At 35.5% G+C, this 23,669-nt stretch overlaps 1 protein-coding gene across 1 annotated transcript in view; it reads left to right on the plus strand.

Moving 5' to 3' along the window:
• Lrt (Leucine-rich tendon-specific protein) overlaps window positions 1-23,669 on the plus strand; it is a 97,211-nt gene that overhangs the window by 53,316 nt on the left and 20,226 nt on the right. Inside the window, exons 2-7 of the mRNA XM_053764084.1 lie at window positions 7,387-7,540; window positions 15,698-15,914; window positions 17,835-17,953; window positions 20,038-20,181; window positions 20,785-20,932; window positions 22,250-22,378. Of these exons, the coding sequence (XP_053620059.1) occupies window positions 7,388-7,540; window positions 15,698-15,914; window positions 17,835-17,953; window positions 20,038-20,181; window positions 20,785-20,932; window positions 22,250-22,378 (910 nt within the window). The 5' untranslated portion in view covers window position 7,387. The remainder of the gene's footprint in view (window positions 1-7,386; window positions 7,541-15,697; window positions 15,915-17,834; window positions 17,954-20,037; window positions 20,182-20,784; window positions 20,933-22,249; window positions 22,379-23,669) is intronic.

The following is a 23,669-nucleotide window of genomic DNA, read 5'->3' on the forward strand; positions in this document are numbered from 1 at the left end:
TTCCACGATATTTCAGAATCTATTCAACCAATTTATGTGCTGTAAAGGACATAATTTATCTTCATGAAATTATCTTAATGATGAATTTTTAATCGCAAGGATTAATATGCTTGTGTAATGATAATTGTAAAAATGCACCTTTTAATTATTTACAATATCTTTTTACATATAAAATGCCTTATAGATACTTAATTATAAAATATAGATAGTATTGTGTCGCGGACTTTTTTATGGATGTACAAAAAACCTATATTGTTGTAGTACATTATATGCATATATAATCAGCAGTAGGGCCGGCGCACGCGCGTTAAGATTTTCAGTAGCGCTTTTTTTTTCGAATTACTTTACGAATTGTTCCTTGATATTGCTGAAAACTAATTTATTTCAAAACAAATTACTTATAGCAATCTAGGATAATTTAACTTTCTAATGGTGAAAGAATTTTTGAAATCGGTTCGGTAGCTTCGGAGATAACCCGCCTCAAACGTGCAAACTCACCTCGCGAACACAATTTTTTTTTAACAAAATAGTAAATATTTCAAAAACAGCTTAGCCGATTTTGTTTCCCCACGAACTTAAAAATTCTATTGACAAATACTAAGTATAACTTAATAATAATTTCATCAAAATCGGACCAACGGTTCGAAAATTATCGCGTTACAAACATACATACACACAGAAAATTTATTTTTTCCCCAAGTAAAATGTGAGACTTCGCTCGCTCGGTCAATTATACATATTTTTTACAATTATATGACCTTATTAACCACCCCATTCAAGTGTTGCTTTGTCAGCAAAGTGCAACAGTTGTAAGGACTGTGCACCAAATATATTGCAACTCTTGCACGTCCGAAACGCTGCGACTTAAAGCGCAGTTAGTGCACTGAATGACAAGTTACGTGGGGACACACTCTGTAGTTGAGTCTTTTTAAAATTTTATGCATATCAACTCGTCCCGGTCTTCCTCGGGAATCACATTGTCTATTGGTGAAAACCGCATGAAAACCCATTCCTCAGTTTTTGACTTAGTTATATATATATATATATATATATATATATATATATATATATATATATATATATATATGACTTTATTATATATATATAGTGAAAGTACCTAAGGATTACTAGGGCTCCATCATATTTTTATCAATTACTTTTATTAATAGCAAAAAACAAAAGACCGAAATACTCAGACGCCTAAAATTGTTGACAATGAACATTTGGATTAATAAATAATAAAATAAATAAATATATTAGGACAAATCACACAGATTATAAGCTAGCCCCAAAGTAAGTTCGAGACTTGTGTTGTGAGATACTAACTCAACGATACCATATTTTATAACAAATACATATATAGACAAATTTCCAAGACCCGGGCCAATCAGAAAAAGATAATTTTCCATCATGACCCGACCGGGGATCGAACCCGGGACCTCTCGGTTCAGAGGCGAGCACTTTAGCACTGCGCCACCGAGGTCGTCAAGTGAAAAAGTGACAGTAAGAATGACTAGGCCTCCATAACATTTTTATTCCACAAGATTAATATACCACAAAATTCCTAAAATTACCTAATTTTATTAATATCAAAAAACTAAAGACCCTATTCCTCAGACGGCTAAAAGTGTTGAATTTACTCGTTTATCACTTCGTACGAGTTTCTTTAACACTACATCCGCGACATAGACTCACGAAACGCGTCCTCCCCACAGTGGGCTAAAAGTTAATAATCCGCCGGCTCACCCCGGGGGTTTCCGTTCGAGTCTGTGTCCAATCAAGCTTTGTCTTCCTGATTCCCACACAGAGCACGTACTACTGAAAAACTACGGATTTACTGATATTCCATAATCTCTTCTCACAAACACTAGGGGACTGTTAGTTAGGGATTTCGATTCTAACAATAGGTAACTTGTGTAAACACAGTTTTATATAGGTTTGTAGGTGTAAGTTTTGATTGGATTTCATGAAAGAAATAAAGAAAAATGTTACACAGTAGAAATAAACTGTACAACAAATGTAATGCTTGAAACAAAGTAGTCTCCGCTCAGCATATGCCGATGTTTGAGCCACGTCGCTGGTCTTCCGTGGATGCCATTTATAAATAAAACAAACAAAAAAAAACTAAAACTTTCTACTATAGGAATTTATATATATTGCAGGTATATATTGAATAATGTCCTTAAGGGCAATGTCCGAAACTACCGAACCGATTTCAAAATTTTTTTCACCTTTAGAAAGGTACCTTATCCAAGATTGCTATGCGCTATATTTTATCTCAAAATTCCCATGGGAGCGAAGCCCCGGGCAAAATCTAGTAAAATAAGTAAATTTTAATGATGCACTTTACTTTGACATGAAAATAAACTCTCTCGTAAAGTTTGATCGCTTATAAATTAACTCACGGGTACAAACTCAAGCTGAAAAGTTCGCTGAAAAGATTTTGGGATAAATATTAAACATAGTAAAGCGATGTAATGGAAACTGAAGCGACGTGGAGAATTTAAACTCCGTAGGTAAACGGAAGTAGGAGAAACTTTTGCAACATTCGACTACACATTTAAAAAATATCGGGATAGATGAAACTAATTACAAAATGTATAGAACGTATGTATAGGTACCGAAAATAGTTTGTATAGCAATCTGAAACTTGATGACGGTAGATATCAAATTATATGAGTCAACTTTAAAGACGTGGTGAATCCTAAAGAATGAGAGAATTCTAGAAAATTATGACGTCATTTATTTCTGTTATCTGAGCTGCAGTAGCGGGTTAAGCGCACTTACATTTCTTCGTAATTTATCTCTCTATTTTATTAACCATCGAGTTTAAAGGAGGGTGTTGTTTTGCATCACTTTAATGTACGGAACAGAGATTCGATTTTTGGTAAAAAGAATTAAACAAAATTGTTACAGGTTTAGGTGGTGTGTGTTATTGCTATCACTGGGAAATTATATTCAAGTCGCTTAAGACTTCTGACATGACATGTCATTTAGTTTCGTCTGTCTCTGTGCCAAATTTCACCAAAATCGGTCCGGTAATTTTGAATTTATTCATTACTTAAACAATGATACAAATATTTCTCTTTGTAATAACATGGATATTATGGAAATATGGGCGTGTTATATACAACTTCACTATATACTCTCATTTGCACATGAATCATTTATTATTAAAAGGGAAGCCACATTTCAGTTGACACCTTTTTGTTAACCGTTAAGTGCAAAAAGGACATTCTCGGCCACAAAGGTCCCAGAAGGAACTAATAAAATATTTGTAATGGACCACCATTTAAGGGTTGAATCGACCAGTTACATTTGACCCCTCGATATCTTAGTAAACTCTAATTTTCAGTTCGACTTCTGGGGTCAATGTACATCGGTTTCGAATGAGACAATTTATCACCAAGTGTAACTGTGGACGACGTGGGACGCGCGAAACGTACGATTTTCGTGGCAAACATTGTTTTACAGAGTTCAGTATGCATTGTGATTTAAAATGTGCTTAGAAAAATGTTTTTCACGCGCATTTCTTTGCGTAAATTATAATTAGGCTAATGAAGAGGAATGTTGAATTTTTGCCCGTTCCGGGTGAGTTTCAGGGAAGAAATGGCTACTCTCTTGTGTCTCGTTATGGTTGTTTTCAGCTGTGTATCGTTATACAGATGATTTTGTCGACATCGTGTATGTATTTTTTGATTTTCAGGACTATGTTTTTTTTTTTATATAGTGTTATTAGTCTGAAAGAGATTACATATTGCCTTTTACCAACATTTTACTTTAAAAATATTAATTTAAGTTTATATATGACGATAAGTTTATATTTGACGACCTCGGTGGCGCAGTGGTAAAGTGCTTGCCTCTGAACCGAGAGGCCGACCGGGGATCGAACCCGGGAGGGTTCGATCCCCGGTCGGCTCATGATGGAAAATGATCTTTTTCTGATTGACCCGGGTCTTGGATGTTTATCTATATATGTATTTGTTATAAAATATAGTATCGTTGAGTTAGTATCCCATAACACAAGTCTCGAACTTACTTTGGGGCTAGCTCAATCTGTGTGATTTGTCCTAATATATTTATTTATTTATATTTATATGCTAACTAATATTATAAATGCGAAAGTAAGTTTGTTTGTTATCTATTCAAGATCTATCTAATCAAACAATCTTCTTGAAATTTTGCATACATGCAGTTTGAAGTACGGTGAAGGACATACGTACCTTTCATCCCGGAATAATAACTGCTCTAAAACTAATATCCAAGACCCGGGCCAATCAGAAAAAGATCATTTTCCATCATGACCCGACCGGGGATCGAACCCGGGACCTCTCGGTTCAGTGGCAAGCACTCTACCACTGCGCCACGGAGGTCGTCAAATTATATTATATTATTTGATCATTCGCTTTAATATTTATATACTTTATTATCCCATAAAGACCCCCGATTATAATTATTTTTCTTTAATATGTAATATTTATGTACAGACAGATCACAATAGTACTAGACAAGATCAAAGAGAGAAGAACGTAATTGAAAGCAATAGAAACAAGAAGGGGAAAGATGTTTGGCCACCTTATACGACACGACAACTTTATGAAATATCTGATTGAAGGAAAAATCGAAGCAAGAAGAGGAAAACGGAAAGCCAAGAAGGACATTCCTGGATGAAATAAAAGAGAAGGCAGAGCTCGTGTCGTGTAGGGAGGTGACATCGATGGCTAAGGACAGAATCAGATGGAAAATGCTCCACCGACAAGAACAAAGTTCTTAAAGTACCTTATTACCCTATTAGAATTTCAAGAAGTGGGCCCTCAGACCTCACGCACATGAAGAAATGTATGTAAAATTTGAAAAATACAATAATGATAAATAAAACCCCTCTGGCACGATAGCTAAAACTGTATCGACATTTCTTCTCAGCAGCAGTGGTAAAATTGCGAAAAAACAGTATTTGGTAGCGTTTTTTATTTATTTATTGGCACACAAAACAGTTTAATAACATAGCATGTTTTTTTTTTTTTAATTTATTTTCACATATAAAGAACAAATATATATAGTACATAATATAAGAACACTGACAAAAACCACAGAGGTTTGTCCACAGTGAGCATCAAAAATTGTTAAACTGTTTTGTTAAATGGCTGGTTGAAAGTGCGCACACCATGATTTACATTATTGACGAAGATCTACGTTTTGAGAAATATTAACTATATATACATTATTACAAATTTTAAGTGTAAAAGTGCCTGTAATATGAAGGTCTCATTCTTGAAATAACTTTGACTTTAATTCTTTTTACGTTTGCTTAAGATATTTACAAAAAAATTCTCAATCAGTCTTCATTTTTTCACGATTCAATAACCTGAAGTCCAATTGAAAAATTTCTTAACAAATAACAGTATCAAACGGCTCAAGAACGTTCTGGAGAGATTCGGGTATTATCCCGGCAATTCGGGTATAATCCCGGGCACTTGTAACAGAATCGCTCGCTGCGTGTGGAGACGACATAATGGGGCATTTCCACTGAGTGACGGCCGGACGAGAGGCGTGGCGCAAGGTGGGAGATTTTTAATGGTGGAACTGCGAAAATATCTTGGTATAGAAAATAAAATATGTTATAGCGTCACAGTGCAGTACTAGCATTTGAAAATAAAGCGTATTTTGATCATTCCGGGGCAGTGGTCCAACTGCTCTGTCCAACTAGTTGGACCACGGACCTTTACACGGGCTGTTGTTCAACTTTAAAAATAGCTGGAACTCTCAAAAGATGCTGTACATCTTTTGAGAGTTCCGTTGTCCACAATTCATTAAAAATATAACTTGCTAACTCTAACACCTTCACTGCGTCCGTCCAAAACTGTATATATGGACAATGACAACATATCTACAGCAATCTATATGGTGACGCTGTTATTGGGACACTGTTTGAATGAGTTTCTTTCGGCATTTCTTCTCAGTAGTGGTCGTTCCGAAATGCTAGTAGTTTGTAGGAAGCCTGTGAAGGCCTAATTTCTGAATAAATGATTTGATTTTGATTTTTGATTTATTGGCTTTCAGCTGCCAATGTTTTTTATTTGTTAATCACCTCTTACCAAAACCGCGGAGTTCTATTCTAGGGTGGATAACAAAAACCGTCAACAATTGGAAGAGTTTCATAATATTATGTAACAGGTCAAACTGACCAAGCGACTGAAATCGGAATAATTTTAAAAAGTTCCTTGTCTAATTTATTCAACAGCAGCGACGCCCCCGCCGTAACTTATATGTTTGTTTGTCCCATGGATTTAGTAAATACTGTATGGAGTACCTACTAATTCCATGGTTTGTCCATAAAATTTCTGACACTTCGTGTCTGTTTCACCGCGTGCTGATTGATAAATACCTGATAGCATAAATGTAACATATCGAACAGACAGATATAAGATTGTGTTTCACAACTATTGGATAAGACTGGGGCCAATCACTTCAGACAGATTATTTTAACACATACAGACTCAATTCCCAGACAACCCTGAGCACCTCTGACGCAAATGTACGAGGTGACCCGACCTCAAATATTTTGGAAGAAGGGGATGAAGAAGAAGTAGATTTATCAGAAATTGGTGAAATAGCACCTTATTCACGCTCTCAACTATGGCTTGCACACGTCTTGCATATAAGAATTGTACCCGTAGATGGGTTCACGACTAGTAGTTGCCTAGTTTCCTCCCAAAAAGTCGAACGCAAACCCAAGGGTAAGGATGGGTTTGCGCTGGACTGTTTGTAAATAAACTCGGCAAATATTGGACGTAAACCCATCTTTGATTGCATCTATTGAAAGAAGGGGTGATGGACGCTCGATGACCTAGAAACGGCAAATTGAAACGATTACATTCAGAGAGGACTTGACAACACCGTTCTTTAGCGTTATGATAGGGTATATCATACTTTAGGTATAGACTGATATTTGTGTCATTATTTATGAGGGGATTTTAAGCGTACTTAGAAATTTGTAAAGGATTGGGCAGAAGTAAATAAATGTTTAATGTTTTGCATTGCAAGGTGCTGCTCCCAGTAGACCACTTCTTTCTTATATGGCTTTTTATTGATTAGAAAGTTTAATCGAGTCAAATCATTTTGGAGTCAGCCCTGGCACAAGGGCAAACTCTACAAGTTCGGGCTTGACGTCGTCAAGGCTGATGCGTGCCATTGATTAAACAATTAAGGGTGTCGAAGTGTGAGGGGGAGAAAAGAAAGGAAAGTGAATCTTAGGCTCCGACGCTCTATGGCGACGGAAGAAACCCTGAATACATTCCAATAAAAATTACAGAGTCGAGTTTCGATATAGATGATATTAAAGACTGTTGTAATAAATTAATTAATTATATTGTTTTCTTGTTTCAGAATGTGGTTAGTGGGTGGAATGGCGGTTCTGTGCGCGGTCTCCCACGTTACCGCCCAGTTCAGATGTCCAGGTTTGAGCGCCAGACCAGCAGCCGAGTGCTCCTGCGATTTACCACACACGCTGCGGTGCGCAGGCGACCATACCGCCTTACAGGTAAACTAGATGGCGTTGTGTCGTTTTAAAACTCGCAATAGAGATTTGCGCCGCTTACATTATGTACGGGATAATCTTGAATATTCTTGGGTTTACTCGAAATCTCTTTGGTGTATCGTTCGACGCCCGCCTGTGGATCGAACGATCCCAGGTTCGAATCCTACTCGTGCCACATGAGTTTGTATAGCAATCTGACTCATGTATAATAGTTTTCATAGACCACCACTTGCTTCCGGTGAAGGAAAACATCGTGAGGAAACCTGCACACTGGTTGATTATTATTGTGTGCGAAATGGAGAAGGCAATGGCAAACCACTGCATTAATAATGCCAAGAAAGTTGTTGTGTGTGTTTTATTCCACGTAATGACCACGCCCCTTTGGTCATGATGAATACGACTATGAAGAAGGATCGTTCGCCGGCACCAAGAACGCAAAAGAAGACGACGCTTTTTGTCTTAGGCCCTTGTGTTGTGAGCAATATATCGCTCTGATCCTTGTGTCAGTAATACCCAAAGCCGAGATACTATCTGGGAGTAATTTGAACTGTTACTGTTTCGGCTGTACAGTTCTTGAGACTTATACATTCATACAACAAATTCAGATAATGAATTATGAGAAAGAATGTAGGTATTATGCAGAAAGAATCCAACAAATGGATGTGAACTTTTTACCTAAAAGAAAATCGAGGATTTAACCTATTTATATCAGCGGGCAAAGAATTCCAGAGGTGTGAAGATTAATTACAGACAAACACTTCAATTTTACTCATCTGTTAAAATTGATATAGTAAAATGTATCGTACACTAGCTGCGCCCCGGGGCTTCGCTCCCGTGGGAATTTCTGGATAAAAAGTACCTAATAAATTAACAAACATACATACATCCTCACAAGTTTTCTTATTTATAATATTAGTGGGATCGAAAAATAAACTTTGAATTCGGTCTGCAGTACAGTTGAAGCGTCTAAAAACGGTGGAAACTCGGGTGTCGGCAAACGTAATGTCTCTATCTGCATTTTTAGAGCAGAATTTCGTTATCTACAGCCTGTGTTGCCATACCGCAATGCAGTTTTACACTGGGCTGAGTATAAAACCGTTATGTGTGGCGTATTTTGGAGTTTAAATTGTGGATGTGGATCCAAAGCTCGAAAGAAATTCTTTTGCGGTTACCGTGGTACCAATTTGTATACATACTATATATACATATCCACCATCTTAGATAAATGTTGTTTTTTTTTCTATTTTCTTGTCATTGCCACTTTTTATATTGTGTTGTAAAGTTAAGGATATAAATGGCTTATATATTTATTTTATTTGTTGTACCATTTTACCGAATTTAATCTGATTTAGTCCATTAGATTCGGAGCAAATTGGCCGTGACAGATTGACGGACAGTCACGAGTGATCCTCGGTGGGTTCCGTTTTTTTATTTTCTGTACGGAACCCTAAAAATTACCTGTATTAAGTTATGATGACAACTTCCAATTTATACTTGTCTGTAAGAAAGAAAGAACATTTATTTGCCAAAAACATGAGTACAAATAGTCAAAATGAATTAGACCTACACGTTTTACCGAATATAGGTATACAAATATAAATAAATAAAGAGGAGCATGCTATCCACTACAAATCCAAAACAAAAAAAGAATTATAATGTACTTAAACTATCCGATTCTATCCGAGTCTATCATTAAAGAAATCATTTAAAGTATAATAACATTTATCAGTTAATAAAGACTTGAGGTGCTTTTTAAATAGATTTAAATTTTTTTGTGTACTTTTGTTTCGAGCATAACAATTTTGTACTACCAGCCACTTTCAACTAATTTATGTCTGATGCCGGCTTAACACTATCCTCGAACAGTCCGCCATAACTTTGGCGGAATTGTTACATATACAATGCCGATTTTTCATTGCGGTAAATAAAACCACTAAAACACACTACGCAATGTTCGTGCATTCGCGCCGACACCTGTCTTAGTTAGTGAAGTTGTTAGCCAAGATAAATAACATCGATTTTCATAAGTCACTAGCATTTGCCCACAACTTCATATGCGAAGGAAAAGGAATTTCAGGAAATCCCTTCTTAGTGCTCCCCTACACTGTCCTAGGAACTTACACACCGAATTTCCGCTTTCTACGTTGTGCGTTGTCTGTCAGTCAGTCAGTCACTTACTCAGTAATGCAAGAGTTTTATAAATATATAATATATTTCATTGAAACATTTTACTTGTAGGTCGGAATTTCTTTATGTATTATTGATTTTGGCTATAGTGTGACTAAGTATATGAAACAACAAACAACCAATATCGAAGTATTGGAACAAGATAGCTCTTACTCAAAGCCAGTCGGCACCTAGGTGTGAATCTACCGCCGTTGTGTTTACTCGATCCTGAGGCAGTCACCTATGTGACATATCCTACTATGGACACTCGATTTTGCGGACTGTGTCACGTTTTTATGCCTTACGCGGTAGACAGAGCCAAAGTTTTGTGGGGGAATCCGGAGTGGAAATAAATATTAAATGATGTTAATATTTTAATGAATTTTCTTCAATTACGGTTGCCTGGACTAATATTTTCAATATACTATATTAGTGTGGCCAACGTCTGCTTTGACCGCCCGTGTAAATAAGGCTGCCCACAGTTTCAATTAAAATAAAAAATCTTTATTGTCTTATATGATATAATGTTGCAAGTTTATACGTAGATTTTTAAGAACAATTATGAAGGTGAAAGTTTATATGTTTTATACTTTTTCACTTGATTTGGTAAAAAAAATCTGATGGTCAAGGGCGCTTTCTATTGCGATAAATGTTAAAGTGAGTCTGTATGTTCCTCTTCAAGCTTCAATTATAATGTAATCGATAGTGAAATTTTGCAAGAAATTATAAGACTTTTTTAATCTCTGAACAAATTCTGCCCCCGTGGGAAATTTATATGGGCAAAAGAATATTCAGTAGCATAAATCGAAAACCAATGGTATGCACAAACACACGCAGCATCAGGTTTATTGACTTGCAGCGAATTGCAAGTAGACGACGTATTGAGGCAATAAGGAATGAGCTTTGTGACAGAAAATGTATCAAGATTTGTCGTTCTGACAGCAGGGGCAAACCCAAGAAGTGCTGGCTTGATGTCGTAAAGGTCTGACAACTAGGGATGCCGACGACCGTGCGAAGTGGACACGAAAAAGTAGGAAAGTGGACCCTGGACTCCGACAATCAACGGCTCAGGAAGAAACTGAGAAGACGCACAGGTGACACAGGGAATCAATGTTACCGAACTGAAATTATCGTATTCAGCGAAGGCTTTGTTTAATTATAAAATCGATTTCGGAGTTCAAAACCTTGGTGATTTTGTGCCAGGAGAGTGGACGCTGGGCTCCGACGCTAAGGACTGTGTGGCTAAGGAGGCGATAGGGAAAACACTCTGATGAGAGAAAGACATGCACAATACTATGAAGAGAGTCCTGTATCTAAATATAAATGAAAAAAAAAATGGTATTGTATACGTTATACATACGTTTGATGTTATTGTAATGGTTTTTTTAATATAGATTATAGTGACAGACCATACAGATTGACAGATTGAGCTAGCCCCAAAGAAAGTTCGAGACTTGTGTTATGGGATACTAACTCGACGATAATATATATATCCCTACTAATATTATAAATGTGAAACTAAGTTTGTTTGTTACCTTTTCACGCTTTATCTATCCAACGAATTTCTTAGAAATTTTCCATACATATAGTTAAAAGTATGAAGAAGGATATATAATTTCGGGAAAAAGTACATTTCCCATGAAAAATTCACGCAGGCAAAGTCTTGGGTAAAAGCTAATATTCTATAACATATACATAAATAGATAAATATTATTGTAATACATTTCAAGTGAAGACGGTATTCACAATTATGTAATCAAGGGCTGACAAGAATTCCAGTGTTGTCACATTCTCCTGGAATTAGTTAGCTTTGGAGCCAAATTTATTGCTTTCCCGCCAACCCTGGATTAAATCCGTCGTTTTGGATTGTCGTTAGACATGTTTTCTAATCAACACGCCATTAATTTTAATTTGTTTCGACAATACACGGTAATGAAAATGTAGTGTAGTCTTTTCTGAATCTATATTTGTGAGATTTCTTCTACTATAAATGATTTCGCGCGTCCGCTAGTGAATTATTATTGTCAATATATGGGGTTCTAAGCAACGTATCGCGATGAATCCTATACCAGATTTTAAGTTAGACCATCCGCTATACAACTGTTATGAATCACATCCAATTCTATCCAGTTTTCACGTGATGCGCGAGCAAACATACAGAGAGATAAAAATAAAATAAAAAAATTGCTTCGGTCTCTATTATTCAAACAAAGACTATTGTTTAAGAGAATGTTGTAAGAGATTTTTGTTTATTACAATCTAAATTATTGTGCGCTCGATTCTCTATTCTATTCTATTCTAGTCTCCCTCGGACCCACTATTCAAGCTTAGATTAGTCAGAGTTATAGTGACCGGATTTTATTTATCACATCACCTGATGCTATAAATTGAGTTTATTCTCAAAATAGCATCGATCCGTTGACTGATAGCATCAGAGAATCACAGTATAGCATTCAATATTTACACTGCATATAAAAAAATTCTGATCCCGATTGGACGACGAAAACAAACATCCATAGCAAACACGAATTGCCGTTGAATTTTCTCTTTTATCAGTGAAATAGTCCACTGGAAGATTTATTTATGAGGAAACAAAAGTATTTCCTCTCTCATCTCTCATGAGTTTATTTTTCATTTACGGCTGTGACGCCCCAAAGCCTAGAGGTTGCGAAAAACGTGCATTTAAATTTAGATTATTTGACTAATAGTTTCGATTGACTTTCCTGATAGTTTCGACATTGGGGCTTTCGAGAAAAGTCCTTCCTGTCAATTCAGCTACCAACAAACATAGATTTTGGTGGTATATCATCACTCGACAGGTTAACGACCCTCTCAATTTACCACTGTTTGGATTAGATAGCTAACTGACAGATACATTTCTACTAATTATGAGTATGTGTCCGGCTTTGGTCTAGATTTTGGTAATAATCGAGAAAAGAGTCTATCGTATTTTCAAAAAGTCGGCAACGCACCAGTGACTCATACGGGTGCCGGTGTCCATGGTCTTGTGTTTCCTTACCATCAGGCGACCTGCATGTTCGTTTGCCCACAATACTATTTAAAGGAGGAGGGCTATTAGGAACATAAAACACGTAGTATGTCATTGTGTGCTCACGTTCTGTTTCATCGCCATCTAGTGACATACATATTCAACTTTCATATTGGCGTTTAAACACGTTCTAAATTTTTTAACACGATGCGTACACGGCATGGGAAAAAGCGACAATATGTGGGATGTTAGCAACGTGTTCGTATGTCAGGTGGTAGGAATGCTGACTTTAACCTCTGTCATTGTCGCTTTGTACCACATTAACGGGAGATTATGGAGTGGTTCTATTCTATTATTTAACACGTTGCACTATTCAATCTTCTACTTCTATTCTTCAGACATAGACCATTTGCAGTTTTATTATTATTTAGTTATACATCCTTACATTATACTAATTAATTATCCTACTATATAAGTTTGAGCGCATGCACGAAACATACGTGGGCGAAGCCGCGGTCAAAAGCTAGTTATCAAATAAACTGATTCAATTTATTTATTCGCAATAAATAGGATTACTTTTATGATAGTCTAAAGATGAAACAAAACGTTTAGTTAGGTTTTCTGGGCGTTAAGTCTATACATCTCATCTGTCTATGTTATTTTTTATAACTATATAAGTACTTAATCTTTTTATTAATCTATGGTACCTAATAAAAAATTACGAGAAAAAGTCCTTCGAAGATCTCATTTCTGAATATATGCTAAACTTTTGATTCCATTGTCTCTTCTATAATAGCAGTTAAGTCTATTTACATCTATGGCGGTTCATAATCGGTCAAAGGCACTTAAGACCAGTAAGACGTTTATTGACGGCGCGGTTGGAGCCCCGGCGACCCTACTCAACCGCCTTCAGGTGCCAATCGCCTTGTTTACTCGATTGAGAATAGACTCGTGATGGTGTTTCTGCTATTATTATTTTGGTAGGCGCTAGAATTTATTATTTATGTGTTTATTTACCAAAAAGCTTACCTTTATTTATTCATTTTTTAATAATTATGGGTAAGATTGAGAAAATAAAAAATATATGAAACAACAAAGAAGATATAATTAAAATAAAACGAATAATACTTACATTCAAAATTTACCTCGGTGGCGCAGTGGTAAAGTTCTTGCCACTGAACCGAGAGGTCCCGGGTTCGATTCCCGGTCGGGTCATGATGAAAAATGCTCTTTTTCTGATTGACCCGGGTCTTGGATGTTTATCTATATAATATGTATTTGTTATATAAAATATGATATCGTTGGTAGTTAGTACCTATTCCATAACACATGTCCCGAACTTACTTTGGGACTAGCTCAATCTGTGTGATTTAAAAAAAATAAATTCAAAATCTAGATGCTTACATTATCCTTATGTTGCTAAAATAACAATGTTCTACTCAATCATCCTTCTGGGTACGGAGAAGGACATGGGGTACCATCAATCCTCGGAAAAATATTCGCGTGGGTGATGTCGCGGGAAAAGGCTAGCAAAACATATGTCTTTGTGAATAGTACCTTTTAGAAATAATAATTACCTACATACATTTATAAATTCATTTATTTATACAAAACTGAAAGATTTCTACTTAATAAAGATTATAAATATATCCCTACGAGAGTTTTATACTTCTTACTGGCTTTTGGCCGCGGCTTCACCTGCCTTTATTTTGTGCCTCTGCTGATAAATTATTAATAAATTACGAGTATTATTCGGGTTCCAAGCAACATATCGTGATGAAGGTTGCATCACGATATGTTGCTTAGAACCCGTAACCTATACCAGATTTTAAGTAAAACCATCCGCTATACAACTGAGGAAACCGCATCAAATTCCATTCACCAGTTTTTGTTTGATGCGCGGACAAACATCGACATCGACACATCGACAAAAATTTAACCAATAATGTTTTGTCTTCTATCAATCCAATATAGACACACCATAATTATTTTTCTTTAATATCCCTTATGTAAATAAAGACATGGATCACATACGTTTTTATTATATGTGTAGATTGTCAATTGACGTCTTTGGAGAAAGGGCTGCGGTGAATTATCTCCATTAGGTACAATGTAAGCACACATACAATTAATTCCTGTCAATTCAGCTACCAACAAACATAGATTTTGGTGGTATATCATCACTCGACAGGTTAACGACCCTCTCAATTTGCCACTGTTTGGATTAGATAGCTAACTGACAGATACATTTCTACTAATTATGAGTATGTGTCCGGCTTTGGTCTAGATTTTGGTAATAATTGATCTCAATGTTTGAATGTTATGAACAAATGTAATTTAAGGTAATCTTAGGCTGAGAATCTTAGAGGAAAACTGAACTTACCGTTGACCAGTTTTTATATATTTATTTTTACTTTAACTAAAAGTTAAAAAAAAATAACTGGTCAAGGTTGAGTTGGACCTGTATAAAGTAGCACTAAATCAATCTTCAATAAATTATACTATTATTATAAAGAGGTAAGCGTTTGTGAGTTTGTATGTTTGAGGTGGGTAACTCAGAAACTACGGAACCGATTGCAAAAATTCTTTCACCATTAGAAAGGTACATTACCCAAGTTGCTATAGGCTATATTTTATCTCAAAATTCCCACGTAAGCGAAGCCCCGGGCAACATCGAGTTAATATATAAACGTATAATGTATGTCTGCCCTTCCCTTTAACTCTCTTCTCAAGGATCTGTAAAAAAAAAACATTTGAAACAAACAACTTAATTTTTCTAACAAGCAGTTTCATTCTTCAATGTGTGTACTCTCTCTCTTTCTCTCACATATTCGCTTATTCCCGGTTGTATTCGAGGCTGTGAAACCGCGAAGTCCAAGGTCAGTTTAAAATTTATTATAATAAGTAGTGTAGTATATAATATGTAGTGGTCCTATTCTAGTGCGGAATAACACGCCACATGTGTACATTAATTATGAAATAAATATATCTATATTCTTCCACAGATAATCGGCCATCATTTACGAGAACAGAAAGCTAGAAACAAGAACACAGCTGTATCGCTTCTAGATGTGGCGCTTCGAGGGGTATCAGCGTTGACTGCATCATCTGTGGCGGAATTGGCTGGCGTGGGTTTGCATGGACTTGTGATATCTTCGGGCGATATACGAAGGGTGCAGCAAGGAGCTTTTCTTGTCGTTTCCAGCACTTTATTAGCTTTAGGTCAGTGTAGTTTTTAGTTTAAATTTGTATTTGGGTGAATTTCACGACTGTTTGAACGCGACGTATAGCGTTTCAATTGGTGTGGCACATTTTTTTTGAATTTGAATAAACATTTATAAAATTCACATTGTACTAGTACTTTACTTATTTATAAAATGGGATAATTAAATTGATTACTGTGTATGGTACAATTAACAAACTCTAAGACGACCTCGGTGGCGCAGTGGTAAAGTTCTTGCCACTGAACCCAGAGGTCCCGGGTTCGAACCCCGGTCGGGTCATGATCGAAAATGATCTTTTTCTGATTGGATGTTTATCTATATATGTATTTGTTATAAAATATAGTATCGTTGAGTTAGTATCCCATAACACAAGTCTCGAATTTACTTTGGGGCTAGCTCAATATGTGTAATTTGTGCTAATATAAAAAAATTACTTAAGCATTTTTGTTGCCCTACGAACTTAAAAATTCTATTATATATCTTTTAAATTTCATCAAAATCAGACCAATTATCGCGTCACAAACGTACATTCATAAATACAAAAAATGTATTTTTGCCCCAAGTGGAAGTGTTAACTTATATATACTTAAATATAATGTGATTAAATAAGCTAAAATAAACTACGTATCTATATAACAACAAATATAGGTGTTACATAAACACGCAAACATTCAGACAGACAACAAATTCAGATGATGAATTCATGAGAAAGAAAAAAGAAAGTATTAAATACTCGTACGTTCTTTAATTCCCAAAGTTAACCCTAGAGGGAGCTAGTTGAGTACATCAATAAACTTGGATCAACTTAGTTTTGTATTCTAATATAACACACAATCTACATACATTTTCGGTGTTCCAATTGAAACTTATCGAGCCCACTGTGTGCTCTGGGGAAATCAAGATGGCGGCGTTTCAAATTTATGCAATTAGCTAAATACCTGCTTTCAATCTTCGACATGGAGTGCGGTTCCGTTCATGTCTCCTGGGAAGATCATTACAAATATATCAGGGTAATTTTTTGAGCACATCGATCACCGTCATTGTCCTGTTTCAAATTTCAACAAAGAAAAGAATATTTTAACTAACTACTAATTTATAAATAACTAGATATTTTTTTAATATTAGATATTCTATGACAGATATTTTTCCGGGACGAAATGTACCATCCTCCCCTATAGTTCAAACTACATAATATATTCAAAATTTCTTGAAGATTAAGGTCAAGTTGATAGAGCGTGAAGAGATAACAACCCAGACCATTTAGACAAACAAACAAACTTACTTTCGCATTTATAATATTAGTTAGGATAATCTGTGTTGTATTTGCGATTTCTAAGATTTTAGAATTGTCAAAATGCACGGAAATTCATTTAAAAAAAAAATGCAAAAGCCTATGTAACCGCTGAAGGTTTCGTCTGTCTCTATGCCGAACTTCATCAAAATCGGTCCAGTAGTTTTTGAGTTTGTTCATTATAAGAAAAGAACTTTCTCTTTATAATATTAGTAATGGTTATGTAAAGTTAAATCCATACATACTATAGTACTAGCGGCCCGTCCCAACTTCGCTCAGGTTAAACCTTAATAAATTATACACCTAAACTTTCCTCAGGAATCAAACTATATATAAATAAAACCCGCATCAAAATCCGTTGCGTAGTTTTAAAGATTTAAGCATACATAGGGATACAGGGACAGAGAAAGCCACTTTGTTTTATACTATGTAGTGATGTCGCTTCTGACTGTAAGAACGTAAAAACTTAAAATCTACTAGACGTATTTTTGTGTGGTTTTAATCATTAAATACATTGATTCCTGGACATAGTTTAGTTAGTATATTTTGTTATGGTTTTAATTAAAATTATTAATATTTTTTATTATTATTATTAATTAATATTATTTATTGTTTAATTAAATTCAGGTCTACCCAACAATCAGCTGCCGACAGTACCGACAGAAGCCATAGTGAGATTGTGGAATTTGGACCGATTGGACTTGTCTAACAACAAGATTCATACGTTAGACTCTAATTCTTTTAAGGTAAATTTTATTTCTGTCTGTCTATGTACGTGGTATCATAGCTTATCAACGGGTGAACCGATTTTGTTTATTTGATAGCAAATTTTTATGTAATGGTTATTTAGATATGTTTGATCAAAATCGGTTCAGCCGTTAAAAAGTTGTAGCGAAATGAATATTTAAAGTACTTTAATTTGACTGTCTAACAAATAAACTTGTTTCACACGTCTTTATTCCTTACGAGGTAGACAGTGTCAAGAGTTGTAAGACTCGAAAGACACGTTTAGCTGTGGTTCCTCTTCTTCTTTCAGTGCCATCTTCATTGAAGGTTGGCAATCGTCAATACGATCTGTGACTTTGAAGCGATTACTCGGAACAAAGGTCGCTTTATGTGGGCTAAATGCAATTTTCTAATTTTAATAGTTTGTAATAACTTTATTGCACTAAAATAAGTACATTAATCAAAATTAATACAAGAAAGATTGAACAATTTATATGGTCGTAACAAATGAAGCTCTTGTGTAGTGGCAATTAAAATGTAAATATATATTGGAAGTCAAAAATATAGGCGGCAATTTTCTTGACAGCGAAAAATATTTGAAATTAGAATAACATTGTCAACTTATTTCAGTGCAGTTATTTTATTGTTATTTAAATCCTCGACAAAGATACGTTGTACAACGGCGGACTTATCCCACGTAGGGATCTCTTACAGTCAACCGGCGATAGGTTGAGAGGACGTGTATACAGTAGCAGGCTGATCAGAACTAATAACATACAACATGAATAGAGAAGACTATAAATTGTAAGAAAATAAACAAATATACTTAGGAAAAGTAAAATCTAAATTAATAAATACATATTAATCCTTACGTGCAATTATAAAATTTAGTTTTTATAATCTCGAGTTCTTTGCCCATTCTTTGCAATATGTACGGTGATGGTATGGGGTTGTTAGATTGGTGGTATTGAGAAAATATAGTGATAGGACACTGCGAATTTAGCTCCAGACGACCTCGGTGGCGCAGTGGTAAAGTGCTTGCCTCTGAACCGAGAAGTCCCGGGTTCGGTCCCCGGTCGGGTCATGATGGAAAATGATCTTTTTCTGATTGGCCCGGGTCTTGGATGTTTATCTATATATGTATTTGTTATAAAATATAGTATCGTTGAGTTAGTATCCCATAACACATGTCTCGAACTTACTTTGGGGCAAGCTCAATCTGTGTGATTTGTCCTGATATATTTATTTACTAGTTAACAACCACTCTCCGCTTACACTAGGTGCACAATCACGTCGTATGTATTATAATAAATAATGCATTGTCTTCAAATCTATTGAATATTTTGGGATCCCATTTTTTCGCATAAATTTTTTATCCTAATTTAATTTTGCAGAACGATTTAGGCATATATTTTTTGACATACCTTTTCAATAAGCATAATTATAGTTTAGGCTAATGAATTTTACTATAATTTTGATTTGAATAAAGCAATAGTGTAGCAGTAGGTCAGGGTGCGGCGGGGCGGCCCTTGGGTCACCCATAAGCCGCCAATATGCTTTAGAATATTATGCTTAAAAAATTGTTATGCTCATGGTAGGTATGCGTAAAAAAATTGTGCCTAAAACATTGTGCCAAATTAATATTGTGCGTTACTATTATTATGATAAGTAAAAGTGTGCCATGTCAAATTATGACATCAAATTGTATGCACAAAAATAGGGAATGGAATATTTTTGTAGTTAAATTAAAGTTTTAAAATTGTTTTGCAAGATTTCACTTTGATCAGAAATAATTATGTTCACTATTCGTGACAGCGTCTTTCTAATTCGTTGGGACGAAAACCCTCTTCTGTTGCAGTACTGCTATATCTTTCGACTTTAAAAATCATTCTAAATATATATATATAATGTATTTATTCGTCTATATAATAAATAGTAATACTTCAAGCAGAAATTGCAAGTTAATTGAAATTATTTAAAATTGAATGTAACTTTTTTTTTTTAGTCATGAGGATTTAAATTATTATTTCAAATGGTTTCAAGTGAATTATGGAAAAAAGCATGTATATAATAATATATAACACCTAATTATATACGTTCACAGGGTATCCGCAACCTGACTTACCTGGATATCAGCGACAACCAGTTGACAGACATATCGTCAGACGCGTTCAGACCACTCATTCGGTTGTCAGTGCTTCGACTGAGAGGCAATTTGCTGAAAGTGTCTGCACTTGCAGCTTTAAAGGTATCATATCAAAACCTTTCTTTCGAAGTGAAAACTTCTTTAGCGGATTTGTGGACTTTTTGTGAATTCGCAAGACAATGCACAACAATGCACAACGTTAATAATCAAGTTTTCACTTCTGCCGGCACTCCCGGAGTGAAACCCGTTTTTTTAACATAAAAGCTATCTTTCTCTTTTATTTTTTACCCAGTCAAATAGACATCCTTACATGTTATAAAACATAGTCCTCTATCACATCTGTTTGTCTGTCTGTTCGCGATAAACTCAAAAACAACTGCACGGATTTTCATGTGCTTTTCACCAATAGGTTGAGTGATTACTAAGGAGGGTTTAGGAGTATAATTTAATATGTTTTTATGGCCGCTAATATTTATCATAAAACATTAATATTTAAATTAATGTTTTATATTATTACCAGCGGCCCGTCCCGACTGCGCTCGGGTAAAGACGTAACAAATTTACACCTAAATCTTCCTTAGGATAAATTTCGTGCCTTCGTTTTTGAGTTAATAGCGAACAGACAACAGACGCGCGGCAGAGGATTTTGCCTTATAATGTAAATGTGTTTTAGTCATAAGACATGATATTTAAACTAACGTACAGGCAGTCCATTACCTCCGAGACGTGGACCTCTCCAGCAACGCGTTAGAAGGTCCACTCGGACCCTCAACAGTTCCCGCTCTCGACAGCCTCACTATACTACAACTGTCCGATAACACTTTTGCTAGTATCAGGAGAGGAGCTTTATCAGGTACTGAACCATCCTATTTAATAATGTAAAGTTTAGTTAAAATTACCCGCCTTTCCCGGCTTTGCACGGGTAATAACATATTAAATTGCACATGTTAACCTTTCACAGGAACAACATTATTGAACATATTGGTGAAAATCGTATGAAAACACGTGCAGTAGCTTTTTTAAGTTTTTAGCGAACAGACAGACGCGGCAGATTTTGTTTTATAATATATAAGGATATAAAGGTTATATTTGAAGTGAAAACTTCTTTAGTGGCGTTGTGCACTTTTTGTGATGGGTTAAAAATGTTAAACTCGCGTGAGGACACGTGACCAGTTCACTTCTCGTCATCGAATCGATTCAGAATGAGACACAGCGAACCAATCACATTGCGCCATTATGACGCAACGAGAACCACACTGCAATGTGATTGGTTCGCTGCATCTCACTTCGAATCGATTCGATGGTGAGAAGTGAAATGCTAACCAGCTGATCGAAAATTTTGGAAGACGTCAAAAATGCACAACGTTAATATTCAAGTTTTCACTTCAGCCGGCACTCGCGGAGTGCGACCCAGTTTTTATTACAAACAATTATAGTCTACAATCACTCTATCTAGAAAATAAAAAATTAAATACAGATTTTCAATTTCAGATCAGCTAAAAGAAAATAGATTAATATATAGAATTTTTTCTTTTGTCGTTATAATTTTTGGTTCAGTTAGTTTTGTAGCTTCGTAGAGCTTTGTAGCAAGTCTACGAATGTCCTACGACGCTACGAGATGCTTGCACTAACAAAAATGTTCAACAACAAACACAACAATTCAACAAACAACAAAACAATTCAAACTTACACATCCTATTAATATTATAAATGCGAAAGTTTGTGACGATGTTTGTTTGTTACTATTTCACGCAAAATCTACTGGAGCGTTTGTTATGAAATTTGGTACACTGGTAGAATATAACCTGGATTAAAAACATAGGGTACTTTTTATCTCGAAATTCCTAATAGTAGTATGTCCGCTAGTAACTACATATATTTTTGACTAGTTGCGCCCCGGGGCTTCGCGTTTTCTTCTTGTAAATCTATAGTATTATTATAAATAGGTAAGCGTTTGTGAGTTTGTATTTTTGAGGCGGGTAATCTCCGAAACTACCGAACCGATTTCAAAAATCCTTTCACCATTAGAAAGGTACATTATCCAAGATTACTACAGGCTATATTTTATCTCACAGTTCCCACGGGAGCGAAGCCCCGGGGTACATTTAGTCAAAGTATAATTTGTTTAGTGAACTTCATATCTGATGGAATTGTTTTAAAATTGTTTTAGGTCTTCCAAATCTGACGAGTCTGAATCTCCACAACAACCAGATAGACGTTTTGGAAGACTACGCATTCAAACACCTCTCTAACTTGACACATTTGGATTTGTCACACAACGAGATTGTTGCCGTATCTGGTAAGATTATTACGTATTCATTTTGTGCACAAGAAAAGCAATTCGTACTTGCAATGGCCTAATGAATGGTAAGTTTTGGACGATATCCGAAGCTAATGCGAAAGAAAATTTGTTTGTTCAAGTTAGTTTTGTCATTTCACGCATTATCTGATCATCCAATCTTCTTAAAATTTCTAATACATATAGTAACAGGCTATTTTTGATTCCAGGAAGAAGTACATTTCCTGTGGGAAATTCACGCGAACAAAGCCGCGGGTGAAAGCTAGTATTTAAAATGTCTCAATATTATGAAATCAACAAAAAAAGAACGACGAAAATATAACGAAATATATATTTGAAAATAGAACACCCGATTCCTAGAGTAAAATATTTGAAATTAGAACACTCATTTCTTTATCATCTATTAGGTGGCCAGTGCTGTATAAAAGCCAGTAAAACAAATAAAGGGATTTTTTCAAGTCAAGAGTTACTGTTTTTTTAAACTACATTTAACAATTTAGAGAAACATATTTCCCGTATGTTAATTAGCACGATAATAAGCGACCCACATCTAAGCTCTAACTGACAGTTAATTTCCGCCGTTAAAATAGGAACGGTCAGTTTACCATACGTATTACGAAAGAGGTCTACGTTTTCGCATAATTTCATGAAAATTTTGCCTTCACATTAAGTAATTGTGCTCTCAGAATTGGGGTTCAAAATAGTAGGTTCTAAAATGAGGGCTAGGAAATGTTATACTGGAAAACTCTCGTTGACGAATGAAAGAGATAGCAATACATTTATTGCTTGCATGAAAAAGTTCTTGCGTGTGCTGGCTCCAGCATCATAACATAGCTTTATCATAGACCACTCAGTAATTCGTGAGTTTCAAAGAAAAAAAAATTCGTGAGCCAAAGAATTTATATTACTAAACTACAAATAATAAATAAATAAATAAATATATTAGACAAATCACACAGACTGAGCTAGCCCCACAAATCACACAGACTGAGCTAGCCCCAAAGTAAGTTCGAGACTTGTGTTATGGGATACTATCTCAACGATACTATATTTTATAACAAACACATAATATAGATAAACATCTAAGACCCGGGCCAATCAGAAAAAGATCATTTTCTATTATGACCCTACCGAGGATCGAACCCGCGACCTCTCGGTTCAGAGACAAGCACTTTACCACTGCGCCACCGAGGTCTTCACACTACAAATAAAATGCTTGCGAATGAGCAAAGCTGCTTCTAAACTTGTGTGTCAATATTTGTAGCGGTTATTTTCTTTGCTTTTCAGTAGA

This window comes from Plodia interpunctella, chromosome 25 (genome assembly GCF_027563975.2).
Source record: "Plodia interpunctella isolate USDA-ARS_2022_Savannah chromosome 25, ilPloInte3.2, whole genome shotgun sequence".
Classification (NCBI taxonomy): Eukaryota; Metazoa; Arthropoda; class Insecta; order Lepidoptera; family Pyralidae; genus Plodia; species Plodia interpunctella.